Below are 15453 nucleotides of genomic sequence, written 5' to 3'. Positions count from 1 at the left end.
ACGGTGAAACCCTTTTTCACTATGCTGTTAAAGAGAAGGAGCCAGACACAAAAGACATATATTATACAATCCCATTTATAAGAAATTTCTGGAAGATGACATAGTACAGCAAGAGAAAGCAACTGTAGCTGCCTCAGGCTGAGGCTGAGAGGCAGGGGTGGGGGGGCCTGACTGTAAAAGAACACAAAGGAACATTTTTTAAGTGAATTAGTCTTCTAAAACAGGACTGTGGTGACAGTTACACAGCCAAATTTACTAAAACTATATACCAAAAATTGGTGAATGTTATGGTGGTAAAACTTATACCTCAATAGAGCTGAAACAAATGTTAATAATAGAATCTAGGTGATGGGCATATGGGTATTAATACAAAATTCCTTTAACTTCATTGTGTGTTTGAAAATGATGATAATAAAATGTTAAGAAAGGGGACCTGGGTGGCTCAGTTGGTTAAGTGTCTGCCTTTGGCTCAGGGTCCTGGGATCAAGCCCTCATTCACACTCCCTACTCCATGGGGAGCCTGCTTCTCCCTCTCCCTCTGCCCCTCCCCCCCGCCCCCACTTGTGCTCTCTCTAATAAGTCAAATATTAGGGCGCCTGGGTGGCTCAGTGGGTTAAGCCGCTGCCTTCGGCTCAGGTCATGATCTCAGGGTCCTGGGATCGAGTCCCACATCGGGCTCTCTGCTCAGCAGGGAGCCTGCTTTCCTCTCTCTCTCTCTGCCTGCCTCTCTATCTACTTGTGATCTCTCTCTGTCAAATAAATAAATAAAATCTTTAAAAAAAAAAAAGTCAAATATTAAAAATAAATAAAAATAAAATGTTGAGAAAATTGAAGTTTTTGTGAACAAGAGAATTAGAAATTTAAAAAAACTGAACTTCCCCAGGCAGCTCACAGTTCAAGAAAGATTTTTTTGAAAAGTTAAGTCAAGAGCACCCATTCAGTGCTATGATCCTGTATCTCACATATACCATGGTGAAGCCCTTGTTTCACCATGTGTTGTGAATAAAGGAGCTTTGGAATTCCAATCCCTGATCAAAGCTGTCTGTCTGGATACTGCTCCAAAAATCCACAAGCTGCTCCTGAGGGCAGCTGGATATTTATTCAGGCACAGAATGGAAACCCAAGCACAAACATCTTACATGTTTTAATTACCACATGGAGAAAATTCAGGTTTCAGCTTTCTGTAAATTATAGTGTTAGCAACATCAAAGTAACCATGAAAAAAAAAACCTCACTCAGGGTTTTTACGTAAGAATCACAGATTTTCCAGAAAAAAAAAAAAAAAAAAAAAAAAAAAAAATCTGAGGTTCTTTAAGAGGAAAAAATTCAAATGTGGTTCTGTATGTGTTAACATCATCTTCCACACTCCCTTAATTAGAATAAAATCCACCAATACCTAAGCATCTTATTAGACAGTCAGTAGGAAATATTACGCTTAAGCAGAAAAACAGAAATTTTGAAATCATAAAGAGTAATACAATTGTGGAGAGAGAACATCTTTTGTATTTTAAGATTCCTATTTTTATTACTAATACTAAATTTATGTATATTCCAATTTCAAAGAGCAAAGTAGTCTCAATAGGCCTTTAAAAAAAAAGGTATTTTAAGTCCTAAGTCTCCACAGATATAGTATCCAAACAGAAACAGATATTGTCATATAATACTCACTTTAATTGTTTTAAATTGTCAAATTTTTTAAAAGATTTTATTGATTTATTTGACAGTGATCACAAGTGGGCAGAGAGGCAGGCACAGAGGAGGGGGAAGCAGGGTCCCTGCTGAGCAGAGAGCCAATGCGGGGCTTGATCCCAGGACTGTGAGATCATAACCTGAGCCAAAGGCAGAGGCTCAACCCACTGAGCCACCCAAGCGCCCCCAAACTGGCAAATTTTATACCCAAAAGTATACCTCCTTACAAACTTCCACAGGTAATACGTGTATTTTGGCTATTTATTAGAAGCTATGAGTATGTAAATTGTCAAAAATTATTAGAATTAAGCTGGATGTTCCTAATCTGTTATTTTTCTAATTCCCAACTAAGCTTACTAAAAGAAGAGGACATCAGATTTACCATGTACCCTGCTGCACTGACAGGAGGAACATAAACGATGAATGGAAACAGCCAGCATGAAACTTATATATGCTTGTCCCTTTTAGCCTCGGGAATATTTTATCTATTATGGACTGTTATGATTAGTAAACTATATGAGCTCTGTAAGTGCTAACAAACGAACTATAAGGTATGGATTAGTGTGTTCCACCCCCACTATGATGACAAAATCAAGAGAACTAAGTCAGGAACTTACCTTCGTGCTGGCCACACCAATCTCAGGCCCGGCATTTATGTGAACGCCACAGTCTGTCTCCCTTGATATGGAACTGCCCACGGTGTTTGTGATCCCCACAGTTAAAGCTCCTCTCTCCTTACAATACCGAAGACCCATCAGGGTGTCTGCTGTCTCACCTATGTAAGAAGGGAGACAAAAGTAACACACAGGGCAGTCAGCAGACACTGTTTCTTAAATGCAAAAAGTAACACACAGAGCAGTCAGCAGATACTGTTTCTTAGATGCAAAAACAAAAAAAAAAAATGACTACACTTTCAACAGTATCATTTAAGTAAAATTTTTTAAAACATGCACCAGGGGCGCCTGGGTGGCTCCACTGGTTGAGCGTCTGACTCTTGATTTCAGCTCAGGTTATGATCTCACGGTCCTGAGATCGAGTCCCACATTAGGCTCCACTGCATGCTCAGCAGGGAGTCTGCCTGAGATTCTCTCTCCCCACCCCACCCCACCCCCATCCCCAACCCAGTTTGCACACACACTCTCTCTCTAAAACAATCTTTAAAAACATATATATATATAAAAACATGCACTTTAAAATAATGAATTTGTGGGGTGCCTGGGTGGCTCAGTGGTTAAACATCTGCCTTCAGCTCAGGTCATGATCCCAGGGTCCTGGGATCGAGCCCCACATCGGGCTCCCTGCTTGGTGGAAAGCCAGCTTCTCCCTCTCCCACTTCCCCTGCTTATATTCTCTTTCTCACTGTGTCTGTCAAATAAATAAAAATAAATAAAATCTTTAAATAAATAATTAAAATAAATTTATAAAACTTTAAATAGTAAATTCCTACTTATTATGATTGCCTTTTCTGATCTTTGAAAATTCAGCTCCTTACGTGTAAAATGTGTTAATTTTACTAACTCATAGAGAATTACATAATATCAATATAAATCTGTATTTGTCACATCATCTGCAATACCTGTTTATCTTTTAATATCAGCTTTTGCCAAGACATGCTACAATTATTAGAATGAATGACTTTCCTTTCCTTCAAGTCTTTAAAATTAGCATACCTGACTGACTAATGAAAAAGCAAACATCATCTCGAAAAACTGGAGTGTTTCTATCCAGGAAATCACTGGCAAGCTCCACCATGACAGGCAACTCAGTCAGCTCTTCAAGAACTTGCCGTGTCTGCAGAGAAAAGATGATTCGGTTGTATAACCTTACTTCAAATACTCTTTCTCATTGAACTTCCTTGGAGTCAATGTACACTTTTCATTTTTTTTACTATAAAAATGATACACATGCATTATTATAGAATACAAACAATACTGATTAAAGCATAAGAAATAATCAAAATCCCCCCAGCCAGGATACAAGTGCTGTTAACATCTTAGTACAAGACTCTTTAGTTATCAATGCATGTATTCTTAAAAGCAAATACACACACACAAATACAATGTTTTGAGAAGAAGAAAAAGCACTGTTCTGAGTTAGCTTGTCTCTTATCTCTAACTTCCCAATTCCTAATCTTGAAATAGCAATTCATGTAACACCAAGTCACTGAGAGATTTCAGAGAGAACCAAAGACACATAAAACCCCTGTGAAAATTAAGCACTTTAAAAATACCATGTATTCATAAAGTCATAACGTTCCCCCAAAAAAGTCAATACACTTTGGAACTTCTGGGCAAATGACCTGCATATACATTTCCCCAAAGAAAATATACAGGGGTGCCTGAGTGGCTCAGAGGGTAAGCCTCTGCCTTCGGCTCAGGTCATGGTCTCAGGGTTCTGGGATCGAGTCCCGCATCAGGCTCTCTGCTCAGCAGGGAGACTGCTTCCTCCTCTCTCTCTGCCTGCCTCTCTGCCTACTGGTGATCTCTGTGTTAAATAAATAAAAATCTTTAAAAAAAAAAGGAAGGAAGGAAGGAAGGAAGGAAGGAAGGAAGGAAGGAAGGAAGAAAAAAGAAAGAAAGAAAGGAAGGAAGGAAATACACAAATGGCCAACAGGTACATGAAAAGATGCTCAACATTATTAGTCATTAGGAAAATGCAAATTAAAACCACAATGCGGTATCTCCTTATGTCTGCTAGCACGGCCATCATAAAAAAGACAAGAGAAAACAAGTGCTGGTGTAGATGTGGAGAAAAGGGAACCCTTGTGCACTGTTGGTGGGAATGTCAATTGGTGCAGCCGTCATGAAAAATATTACATTAGATCCTCAGAAGATTAAAAATAGAACTACCATATGATCTGGCAATTCCATTTCTGGGAATATATTCAAATCTAAAGAGAACACTAACTTGAAAAGATATCTACATCCTCATGTTCATAGCAACATTATTCACAAAAGCCAAGACACAGAAACAACCTACATGTCCATCGACTGCTGAATGGATAAAGTCGTGGTGCATACATACACACACACACACACACACAGAATAATATTATTCAGCCATGAAAAATGAGAAAATTCCACCATCTGTGACAACACAGATGGATCTTGAGGGCATTATACTAAGTGAAATAAGTATCACAGACAAAAACAAATACTGTATGATTCACTTATATGTGGAATCTAAAAAATAATACAAAACAAACTCATAGAAAAAGGGATTAGACTTTGGTTACCAGAAGTAAGGGGTGGGAGGAGAGGGGACTGGAGGAAGGTAGTAAAAGGTACAAACTTCCAGTTATAAGATAAACAAGCACTAGGAATATAATGTACGATATGATGACTACAGTGAACACTGCGGTAGGATATACAGGAAAGTTGTTAAGACAGTAAATCCTAAGAATTCTCATCACACAGAAAAATTTCTTTCCTTTATTCTTTTGTTTTTATTGTATCTCTATGAGAAGATGGATGTTAACCGAACCTACTATGGCCACGATTTCACAATATATCTGACTTGAAGCATCATGCCATAGGTCTTAAACTTATTCAACAATGAATGTCAATTATTTCTCAATAAAACTAGAAAAAATAAAATGTTTTAATTCAGCTTCCTAAAAAATAAAGAACGAAGTCTGACAAGAAGCAGACTTCCTTCGTTTGCAGAAATGCGCCTACCAAGTAAAATCCTGTTGAGGTTCACACATGCTACTAGCCATCTGTCTGAGCCAAGAAAATAAGGAGAAGCAAAACTTAAGGACTGCTCCTACAGAAAAATCTTCCCACTCTTTGCCTTCCATGAAGTCACTGCAGGTGGGCCACCTGTATATCTAAGAGTCTTTCTAAAGTAAATTTTCCACTGATAAATAAGTCCAAGCAACTACTATTAACATTTCTGTCCCCCATCTTCCTGATTTTCGTCTTAACATGAAAAGGTAACATCATGTTTTAACAAAGCATAATTTTACATGGTGTGTTACAGACATTCTGATATCCAACCTCAAACAGTTAAAATCTCAAGAAGCCACTTACTGCTACACCAGCGTGGTAGCTCGTCCCACAGGCAATAAGAATCAAACGCCGACACCTCTGGATCTCCTTAATGTGATCTTTCAAACCGCCCAAATTCACTGAAATAAAAGTTTGTGAATATAATTACTGAGGAAAGGACCACAGGAAATAGGTAGTCACTTTTTGTGAGTGTCCACTGCAATATGGGAAACACTACCATTTTAAAGATACGGTTTTGAAGACTAAATTAAAGGGGCACCTGGGTGGCCCAGTGGGTTAAAGCCTCTGCCTTTGGCTCAGGTCATGATCCCAGGGTCCTGGGATCGAGCCCCACATCTCAGCGGGGAGCCTGCTTCTCCCTCTCTCTCCCTCTGCTGCTGCTCTGCCTACTTGTGCTCACTCTGTCTCTCCGTCAAACAAATAAATCTTAAAAAAAAAAAAAAAAGAAAGAAAACTAAATTAAATAGATCACAACTTATCTGTCTGCCCCAAACCTGTAACTAACCTTTCCCCTTTGCAGGTTCACACACCTGCGGTTTTTATCTCACTCTACCTTGTCTGATCGTTTTCCCATTCCTCTCTTTAGATTACAACTTATCTCAAAGGCAAAACCATAAGTGCACAGACAAGAGACTGCTAGGTGCTGATGGTTCGATGTGAAGGGACTGACCACAAAGGGGCAAAAGGACGTACGCAAGGCGATAGAACTGTGCTTCACCTTGACTGCTGTGGAGGTTAGGGTTATGATCACGTGGTGGAGGTTTGTCAAAACTTACAGAATTACACTCCAACAGTGGTGAATTTTATTATATCTGTTATGCCTCTTTAAGCTATCTGGGAAAAAACTGCTTAGGTACATTCATTTCCCACATGAACAGTGTTCTCCCCACCCCCAGAACAGTGCTCTGAACACAACAGAAAACCCCTCTCCTTTCAGTTTTTCCCATCTCGGTTGGTTAAGTGTCCCTAGACACCAGACAGCAGTGCCCCTCCACTGCTCCTATCTCTCTCTACAGCAACCCCGAGACAGGTCCTGTGTGCGCCTTCTATGGGGGACTCTAACGCCCTCACTATCATGTAGTCCAACATCTCTGCCCTAGACCACAGAGACACTCGGCTAACTACTCTCTCTTCTATCCCCACCTCTTAGAGCCTGTCCTCCACACAGAGCCTGAATAAAATCATCTTTTACAATGATCCTTTAAAAACATTAAATGATCTCAAAACCTTCCAATGAGTCTGTCCTCCTTCCGTCTCTTTGACTATTGATGGGTTCTTCAAAGGGCATCTTGTGTAGAAATACTTCAACACAAAGGCTAGTTTTCTACCTGTGAGAAATTTCAATTTCTTCAGCTGGTGTTTCCTGAGCACCCGCCAAGGGAATATACTACCCAAGGCACTGTGCGGCGTGTCTGAGGGGACAGATACGCATGCCCAGAAGGGGCGTCCTCCTGCCTCTAACACACCCTCGGTCTATTTGGTCCCTGCTCTCTATCTCCCCAACACTTTTTTTTTACCTTAATTGGTTATAATATAAAACCAAGGGCTATGTTTTGCTATTTATTTTTCCAAGTAACTTTACGGTCTCCCTTTTAAATTTCAACGGTAAGAGGGCATATTATATCTATTTTTTAAAAGTCAGCAAAGGAAAAAATAAAACCACAAAAAAGCTTCAGCAGCTTGCCAAATAACTTGGAATAAAATCTAAACTCCTTACGATGTCTTCAAGGGCCCACATGCTCTGTCTCCTGCTTAACTCTGACCTTATCTCCTAGTACTGACCCTCCACCTGAGCACTGATGCCAGACTAGCCTTCTTGCTGTTCTGCACTTGACCAAGCACACCGCTGCCTGCAGTATTCTTCCACAGACCTCGGCACGTAGTGCAAAGGTTTGGGAAGAAAGCAAACAACAGTAAGAGGTTGGGTTGAAGTCATGCAATGGCAAACCAGTTTGGAGATGATGCAGTATAAAAGCAAATTTTGCATCTTGTATTTAGATGATGAACAAGAATGAAAGGAAGCAGGATGGTGAGATTAGCTGGGTGACAACTATTTCCTTTAAAACCACTGAATTCCCTACTGGCTGAGGGAGGTCTGAGGTAGTTCTGGATGGAGTCATCCAAGATCTGAATGGACGATGCTTTCGAGAAAGGCCTAATTCTGATAAAGCAGGCCACAGTACTAGAAGCAGCAAGAGGCCGCCTAGATGGCTCAGTTGGTTAAGTGTCTGCCTTCGGCTCAGGTCATGATCCAAGGGTCCTGAGATCAACCCCCGCATCGGGATTCCTGCTCAGTGGGGAGTCTGCTTTTCCCTCTCCCTTTGTCCCTCCCCCACTCTCATTAATAAATAAAATCTTTAAAAGAAGCAGCAGCAGCTGCAGCAGCAAGAGTGCCCAGAGGGCAAGAGCAGGGATGGAGCATGTTCTGGAACACTGCTGAATACCTGAATACCGCAGGCTAGTCTGGCTCCACAAAAGACCAGCAGTGTGACCTCTGGCAAGACTCTCAAACTGAGAGAGCTTCAATTTCCTTATCTTAACAATAAAAAAGGTAACAGCTATCCTGTTTGTATTATAGAACTTTTATGAGGAAGATAACATTGATAAAAGTCCTTTTTAAAATCTTGAACTTCTGAAAGTTTCTGTCTTCCCTTGTGAAATAAATCTTTTTCCTGATCTCGCTTCCAAGACTCCCATAGGTGGTCCTTACTGCTACTCTCCCAGTTTTTCCAGCTCAACCCCCTTCAACAAGCCCCTCTCCGCACACCCGCAAACGCAGCTCCTGCTTTTCTCCTTCCCTTCCCCATCGCCTTGGCCTAGACAGGACAACATCCTAAGTGGCAACTGCACCTCAGCCTGTCGCCCCTCCAGGGCACGCTGCTCAGACCAGTTCACTCCAGTGAAGCTCTGATCGCCTTGGCTCCTAAGCCTCCTAACAGCTCTGTAATGTCTACACAAGGAGGTCCCCCCACACCTCCGCCCGACAGTAGAGCATTCAAGAACCCCTTTGGCAGCTCCTCCCATCTTCTTTCCCAGATGTACTGCTCCTTACTCCTCCTCAGGTAGTAGATGCGGCAAACTGGACCACATGGTATTCTACCAATAGCTTGCCCAGGGTCTTCCGCTATCTCCCCCCTTAGCTAACGCCATTTTCTCCAACTGCAGTGCTCCTGTGTCATCTTCACCTTCAAATCCTTGAAACTCATGCCTGCCTGCTTCATGAAGCCTTTCCTGGCCCCAAAGCCCCTGCCCACAGACAGATTTATTGTCTACTCCGAATTCAACAGTGAACTTTAAACATCTCAACATTAAACTATGTCTCTAGTGTCATTTATCATATTTTACCTTTCTTTAAGTAATTATATATTTGCCCCCTTCTAGATTTATAAGAACCTCAAAGAGATCATATCAGAAATAACTTCCCTACAGTCCCTGCTATGTTCAACATGATGTTCTGAACACAAGATGTTCTATTTATAATTCAGCTTCAACAGATCTCTCCTGTTGAGAAAGTCTGATGCTGCTCAGAAAAGAAAAAGACACAGAGACAGCATTTACTCAGAGAAATCATTCTCTGGACACCTCTGGAAATCATTACCAGGATATGGCATAAGGAAGAAGACACTTGGGGCGCCTGAGTGGCTCAGTGGGTTAAGCCTTTGCCTTCAGCCCAGGTCATGATCTTAGGGTCCTGGGATCGAGCCCCACATCAGGCTCTCTGCTCGGCAGGGAGCCTGCTTCCCCTCTGTCTCTGCCTGCCTCTCTGCCTACTTGTGATCTCTCTGTCAAATAAATAAATAAAATCTTTAAAAAAAAAAAAAAAAGGAAGAAGACACTTAACACTGCACATATGACATACAGATTCAGGATGAGAGTTTTACACCCTAACAATTATTTGTCAAAAATGAATTAATGCTGAGAAGTTTAGCCCAAAGTCTGTTTGCTACACTGTTTATTAAACTGGTCCCGATGAATGAGCAGTGTTCCCAAAATGGAAGTTCACAATAAAGAGGTTAGAGACAACTTGGGACCCCAGAACGTCAATCTCAAACTCATCTCTGCAGGTGCCCAAGTTCCTGTGGCACAGGGTCCAGGCAAAACTTCCAGAAAGAAGACCAAGGCTGCCCTCTCAGCTCATCCTAGGCAGGCAGGAAGGTACACATTATCCCAGAAGGCATTAAGCAAACACCTGGAAAGCCTCTGGCAAGTTCACACCTTCACTCACTTAGAAACTGAGAGAAAATCCAGGCTGAGCAGATACATGCAAGCTTCCCAAGGAGAGAGAAACCAGGTCTCACTCCTCTTGGAATTTACAGTGCCCAGAACAGTCCCTACTACACAGCAAGTGCCTGAAAAGGTTTTCTGAAGTGAAAAGAGGTTACATGTTTTTAATGGTACACTGAAGGACATCCCCGACCCACTCCAGGAAAATCATGCTAATACTGACAATTTTCAAATGTGACTTTCTAGCCAGTTTTTACATTTTTTATAACTACCTTATTAAGACACGTCACATACCACAAATTCACCCTTTTAAAGTCCATGGTCAATGGTTTTCAATATATTCAGAGCTGTACAACCATCAGCACCACCTGATTTTGGAACATTTCATCACCTGTCCCAAATTCCAAAGCCATTAGCGTCACTCTTCATCCCCATCCCCTCGGCCTCTGACAACCATTAGTTATTACCTCCCCTTTTTTATTGCGGTAAAATAGATGTAGCATCAATTTAACATTAACCATTGTTGAGTGTACAGTACAGCTCCACGGCATTAAGCCCATTCACACTGTTGGACAACCATCGCTACCATCCATCCCCAAAACTTTCTCATCTTCTCAAACTGAAACACTCTCCCTGCCCCTGGTAACCACTGATCTACCACCTGCTCTGTGCCTCTGGCATCTGACAATTCTAGGCACACCTCACATCAGTGGACTCACATATGGGGGGGGGGGTTGTGACAGACGACTGGGCACCGTTGGTGGCTGGCAGACACAGCTTTCTGTCAAGCTATAAACGACAAGGAGTTTTCAGGCCCTGCCAGTGCCAACCCCCACAGGAGGCTCCGAAATAATCATCCATAGTTCATTACCAGTATAGTCATCAAAGTTGACTCTTCCTCGCATCGTGTTCACAACGGACTCGGGCTGCTCAAAAATTTCTTTCTGCATGAATGAACTGAAGTTGCCTAAAGTAACATAAATTGTATCGTTAAAAAATTTGTACCAACTGAAGTCTACCTTTTATAACATAATCTCAGGAAGGCAGTAGAGTACAATATTCACATAGGACATTTTGCCCCGTGTGAAGAAAAATCCATAAGGAGGAAAACTCACTTTATTAACTTCACACCTAAAACATGCAGATAGAACAAAACAGAGGGGGACAGACTTAAGTTTTAGAGTCAGATTTGTTTCAAATGATGGTTCTATCCTTGAACACCTAAATGGCTCTGGGGAAATTCCCTCATCCATAAAATAAGAACAGCAACTATTTCACAGCACTATTGTGCATTAGTGTAGGGGAGACCTAACATGTAGCAGTTAGGAATAAATGTTAGCTTTTAGCCCACCGCAACCCCATGAGAAAGGAAAAGAAAAGTCATTTTTAAGAAAAATCATCTTAACAGTTCACAAGAGCAAACATTATAGTAGGCCTAAGTGTGTCAGGTACTGTTCTAAAGGCTCTACATAAATTAGCTCTCTTCATCCTCAAAACAACCTTAATGAGGTAAGCTCTACTATCCACATTTATTTATATATTCTATACATATATATTCTCTCGGGAGAGGAATAAAGGACGGAACAAAAGCTATGCTCATAAAGTATCTTAAAAATATCAAGAACTATTTAAACAATCAGCCTCTTTTTTAATGTAAGAAACAACAAACCATGAATTAGTTTGAAGAATAACTACTTTAAGACCAGCAGGTAATTCTTCCAAAGAATCATCCCCTTTCCTGGGATTATCCCCTCACTAATTGTCTGGAAGATTTCAGTCAGCACCGTGTCATCAAATTCCTACACAACCACAGGAAGCAGAATGTGTCCTTTCCATTAAGAACACCAAGCTACAACATGACAACAACTTTCACCCTTCATGATCTGCTGCAGTTCCATCTGGAGGGTCTGCACAGCTCGTCCAGGATGATCTCCCGCAGTCCGTTTAATGCGATGGATAGAAAGACGGCCATCCACCACCGCTGCAACATCATCATCTTCAAGGAAGATGACACGATTGGTATGTTCTATCACAGCACTATTAAAATGTTCAAGGAGATATTACAATCAATAATCAAGGATGATTACTACAAATAAAACTACCATTAGGACACACGGATCAAGTTTAAATACAAACTTGGGGCACCTAGGTGGCTCAGTCAGTTGAGCATCTGACTCTTGATTTTAGCTCAGGTCATGATCTCAGGGTCATGGGATCAAGCCCCACGTTAGGCGCTGTGCTCAGTGAAGAGTCTGCTTGAAATTCTCTCTCCCCCTCTCCCTCTGTCCCTCCTCTCTCTCTCTCAAATAAATAAATTTTTAAAAAATAATATAAAATAAAAAATACAAACCTATCATTATGCGGTATCTTTGATAACTTTCTGATTACCCAAGCCATTCCCTACAGGGCAGTGTCCCCTACTAGGGACAATGAACAAAAGGACCTTTGTGCAACACCCTAAACCAAATTAGATTCGATCAAATCAGAAAGCATGGCTATTTCCTCCTCATTCTATCTCCAAATCCTTCCATTTTGTACTCCTAAATATTTCTCAAAGCCTCTATGTCCACCACCACAAGCCAGTTCAAGCTACCGTCAGATCTTGGATGAATTATGGCAGCAGTCTGCTAACTCATCCAACCACATTCCTTCTCTCCCTCCATCCATTCTCCATCTCTGCCAAAATGAGTATCAAAAGGTAACTCAAACCAAGATTCTTCTCTCTCACCTAACAAACCACTTGATGGCTTTCCTTTGGCTTTTCAGAAAACAACAAAAACACCTTACCATGACCCTACCTCCTTCTCTAGCCTCATCTCCCACTTCCTCTATTCCAGTCATACTCATACCCATCCCAAGCTCTTACAGACTGGTAATCTGCAGTAAATGAAATGTTCTTTCCTCTATCTCTTCACCTAACTAACTCCTAACATCTCCTTATCTCTCAAGTGTCACTCCCTTAAAGAAATTCACCCACAGGAGAGTGAGTCACCCTGTTACAGGCATTCTTGTCACAGCTGGAATTCTATACTTGTATGATTGATTAAAATTTGTCTTCTCCATTAAGGAAAAGCTCCTCAAGGACAAGTTTATACACATACACACGCATACATACATACAGATAAATAACTCTTTCTTACAACTTTTTTTTGGAGTAATCTCCACCCCCAACGTGGGACTCGAACTCACAACCCCAAGGTCACACTCAAACTCACAACCCTGAGATCAAGAGTCACAGGTTCCACTGACTGAGCCAGCCAGGCACTCCTCAGACAAGTATATTTTTATTTTTTACTCACAACTGTCTCCTTAGCCTAGGACATGGATTTGCTCAGAGTGTTCAATATGAACCTATCAGTCAATGACAAAAGGATGATAAGCTTCTGCAACTTCCAGTTTATTAAAGCCATAACTGTCAATTCTGTAACAAACCTACTTAATGACAATGATGCACCCTAGCACTGAGTATACTCCGGCAAAGAGTAGGAAACAGTCAAAACTTATTTTCCCACTGAGATGATGCAATCCCAGCAATCTTTTTTTTTTTTTATTTTATTTATTTGACACAGGGAGAGATCACAAGTAAGCAGAGAGGCAGGCAGAGAGAGAGGGGGAAGCAGGCTCCCTGCTGAGCAGAGAGCCTGATATGGGGCTCGAATCCAGGACCCCGAGATCGTGACCTGAGTCAAAGGCAGAGGCTTAACCCACTGAGCCACCCAGGCACCCCCAATCCCAGCAGTCTTAAACTATGACTCTTTCTCATCTTCAGACCCCCTTACTTTCAGGCACAACGTATGACTCAAGTGCTTTCTGGCAAACTGAGCAATCCATTTGATCCTCCCCACTGTTGGTATTCCACTTCTAAATGCATCTAGCCATCCCACGGTACTTCTCGCTCTAAATATCTTAGTCTAGTACTATTTCTTTGATAAAAGTGATTATGTGGCAAACTATTTCCGAATTAAAAAAGGCAAGTGTCTTTATTGGACTAAAACTATAATGGTTTAGCAAGCATACTGTAATTGTTGGGACACTAAGCCATTCTGTTCTCCAGTCTAAAATCTCTCCTCCCTATAAAACCTGGGTAAGGCTCCAGAAAGAAGAGGAAAAATAATACAAGAGCTCAGAGTAAATATGCAGAAACAAGTCTCAAGGACTGTTCTCTTTTCTTGGTAAACTGACCTACGTGCTTTGAATTGAGAGGAAAAATATTCTTAGAACCCCATCTCCATTTAAAAGGACACCTACATTTTTCCCTAATTGACAAAATTCTCCCACACAGGATGACTAGATATGCATAAAATGACTTTTGGTTTCAGTAACATGAGAAGTTTTACTGAAGTTCTTTGAACCAACGAAGGAAGCTCACCTTGCATCAGAAGCAAAGTAATATTCCACTGCTTTTTCTTCCACAGGGAAAAGGCAAGTTGTGCTGTCCACACGAGAGAGATTGCAGCTTCCCTTTTTGTCCTTCCCTAGAGCACAGAGTTAACACAAATCAGCAATCATGCAGGAAACCATGGCCAGTGGATAAATAGACATAATTTTCTATAAAATCAACAAAAAAACATAGCAACACAAAATAATTTCAGCAACTCTGAGATGCTAGGTAGATCACCTTATTTCCATGCAATAAGCCAACAAGAACAACAGACACAGGTGTAGAGTGAAACAGCAACAATTAAAGAGAGCGTGGCAGATGAGAGTGCTATATTACACATTTTTTAAAACGGAATATTTCTTTTCCAGGTAAAAAGCAAATAATTCACTAATATCACTAACTTTTTTTTAATCAACAGTGTTTATCACCTAATTTTAACCTTACACAAAATTTGATAGAATACATATAAGCTTATGTAACTATACTTATAAAATTTACATTAAAAAATCAAAGTTTTTGATGAATAAAATGAATAAAATGAAGACTGATGGCATATTAATTTTTATTACAACAAAACTTCTCTAGATTTTAACAGTAAGTCAGCACAACAAATCAAGTTGTAGTCTATACTAACTCTGATTTCAAAACAAAACAAAGATATTTAGAACTCTAACTATCATACACTGTATGTGGCCCCTACTGCTAAGGATCGGAAATACCATAAACCTAGAACCTCTTCTTTCTTAAAATTGGGTTTTCTTACATTTCTTTTAAGTCAGGATAAAATACAGTCCTTCTGCAATAATAATATGCTTTTAATCCTAGAACTTTAGAATTCTGGCATCTCTACTTAATTTGTCAAGTCATGAATGAAGAATTTTTTTCCTTTTGGCTCACTCACAACAAAAGTCAAAGGTAGAAAGCAAAGTGAAGTTTGACAAATTAGCCAAATATGGTGGGGAGGAACCCATTACTTGAAGACTATATAACACAGACACACAAAAAAAGCACCTTTTTCTGAGATCAGGACATTTACAGATCTTGTAACTATGGACACAATGGCCAGAGGACACAATAAATATACTTGTAAAAATTCATATTGTATCTATCCTCTAAAATGCATGTCTATAAAGACTTGCTTGTAAGTAT

The 15453-nt window shown here is 40.5% G+C and overlaps 1 protein-coding gene across 1 annotated transcript in view; it reads right to left on the bottom strand.

Annotated features, from left to right (window-relative positions):
* The window catches only part of GFPT1 (glutamine--fructose-6-phosphate transaminase 1), a 59189-nt gene that overhangs the window by 13171 nt on the left and 30565 nt on the right, over positions 1 to 15453 (bottom strand). The window contains exons 9-14 of the mRNA XM_045978984.1: positions 14293 to 14398; positions 11797 to 11960; positions 10795 to 10890; positions 5721 to 5818; positions 3360 to 3480; positions 2307 to 2464 (exon numbers count right to left, since the gene is read on the bottom strand). Of these exons, the coding sequence (XP_045834940.1) occupies positions 2307 to 2464; positions 3360 to 3480; positions 5721 to 5818; positions 10795 to 10890; positions 11797 to 11960; positions 14293 to 14398 (743 nt within the window). The remainder of the gene's footprint in view (positions 1 to 2306; positions 2465 to 3359; positions 3481 to 5720; positions 5819 to 10794; positions 10891 to 11796; positions 11961 to 14292; positions 14399 to 15453) is intronic.

Source organism: Meles meles, chromosome 15 (genome assembly GCF_922984935.1).
Source record: "Meles meles chromosome 15, mMelMel3.1 paternal haplotype, whole genome shotgun sequence".
Lineage (NCBI taxonomy): Eukaryota > Metazoa > Chordata > Mammalia > Carnivora > Mustelidae > Meles > Meles meles.
This window is presented reverse-complemented; position numbering and strand designations above follow the sequence as displayed.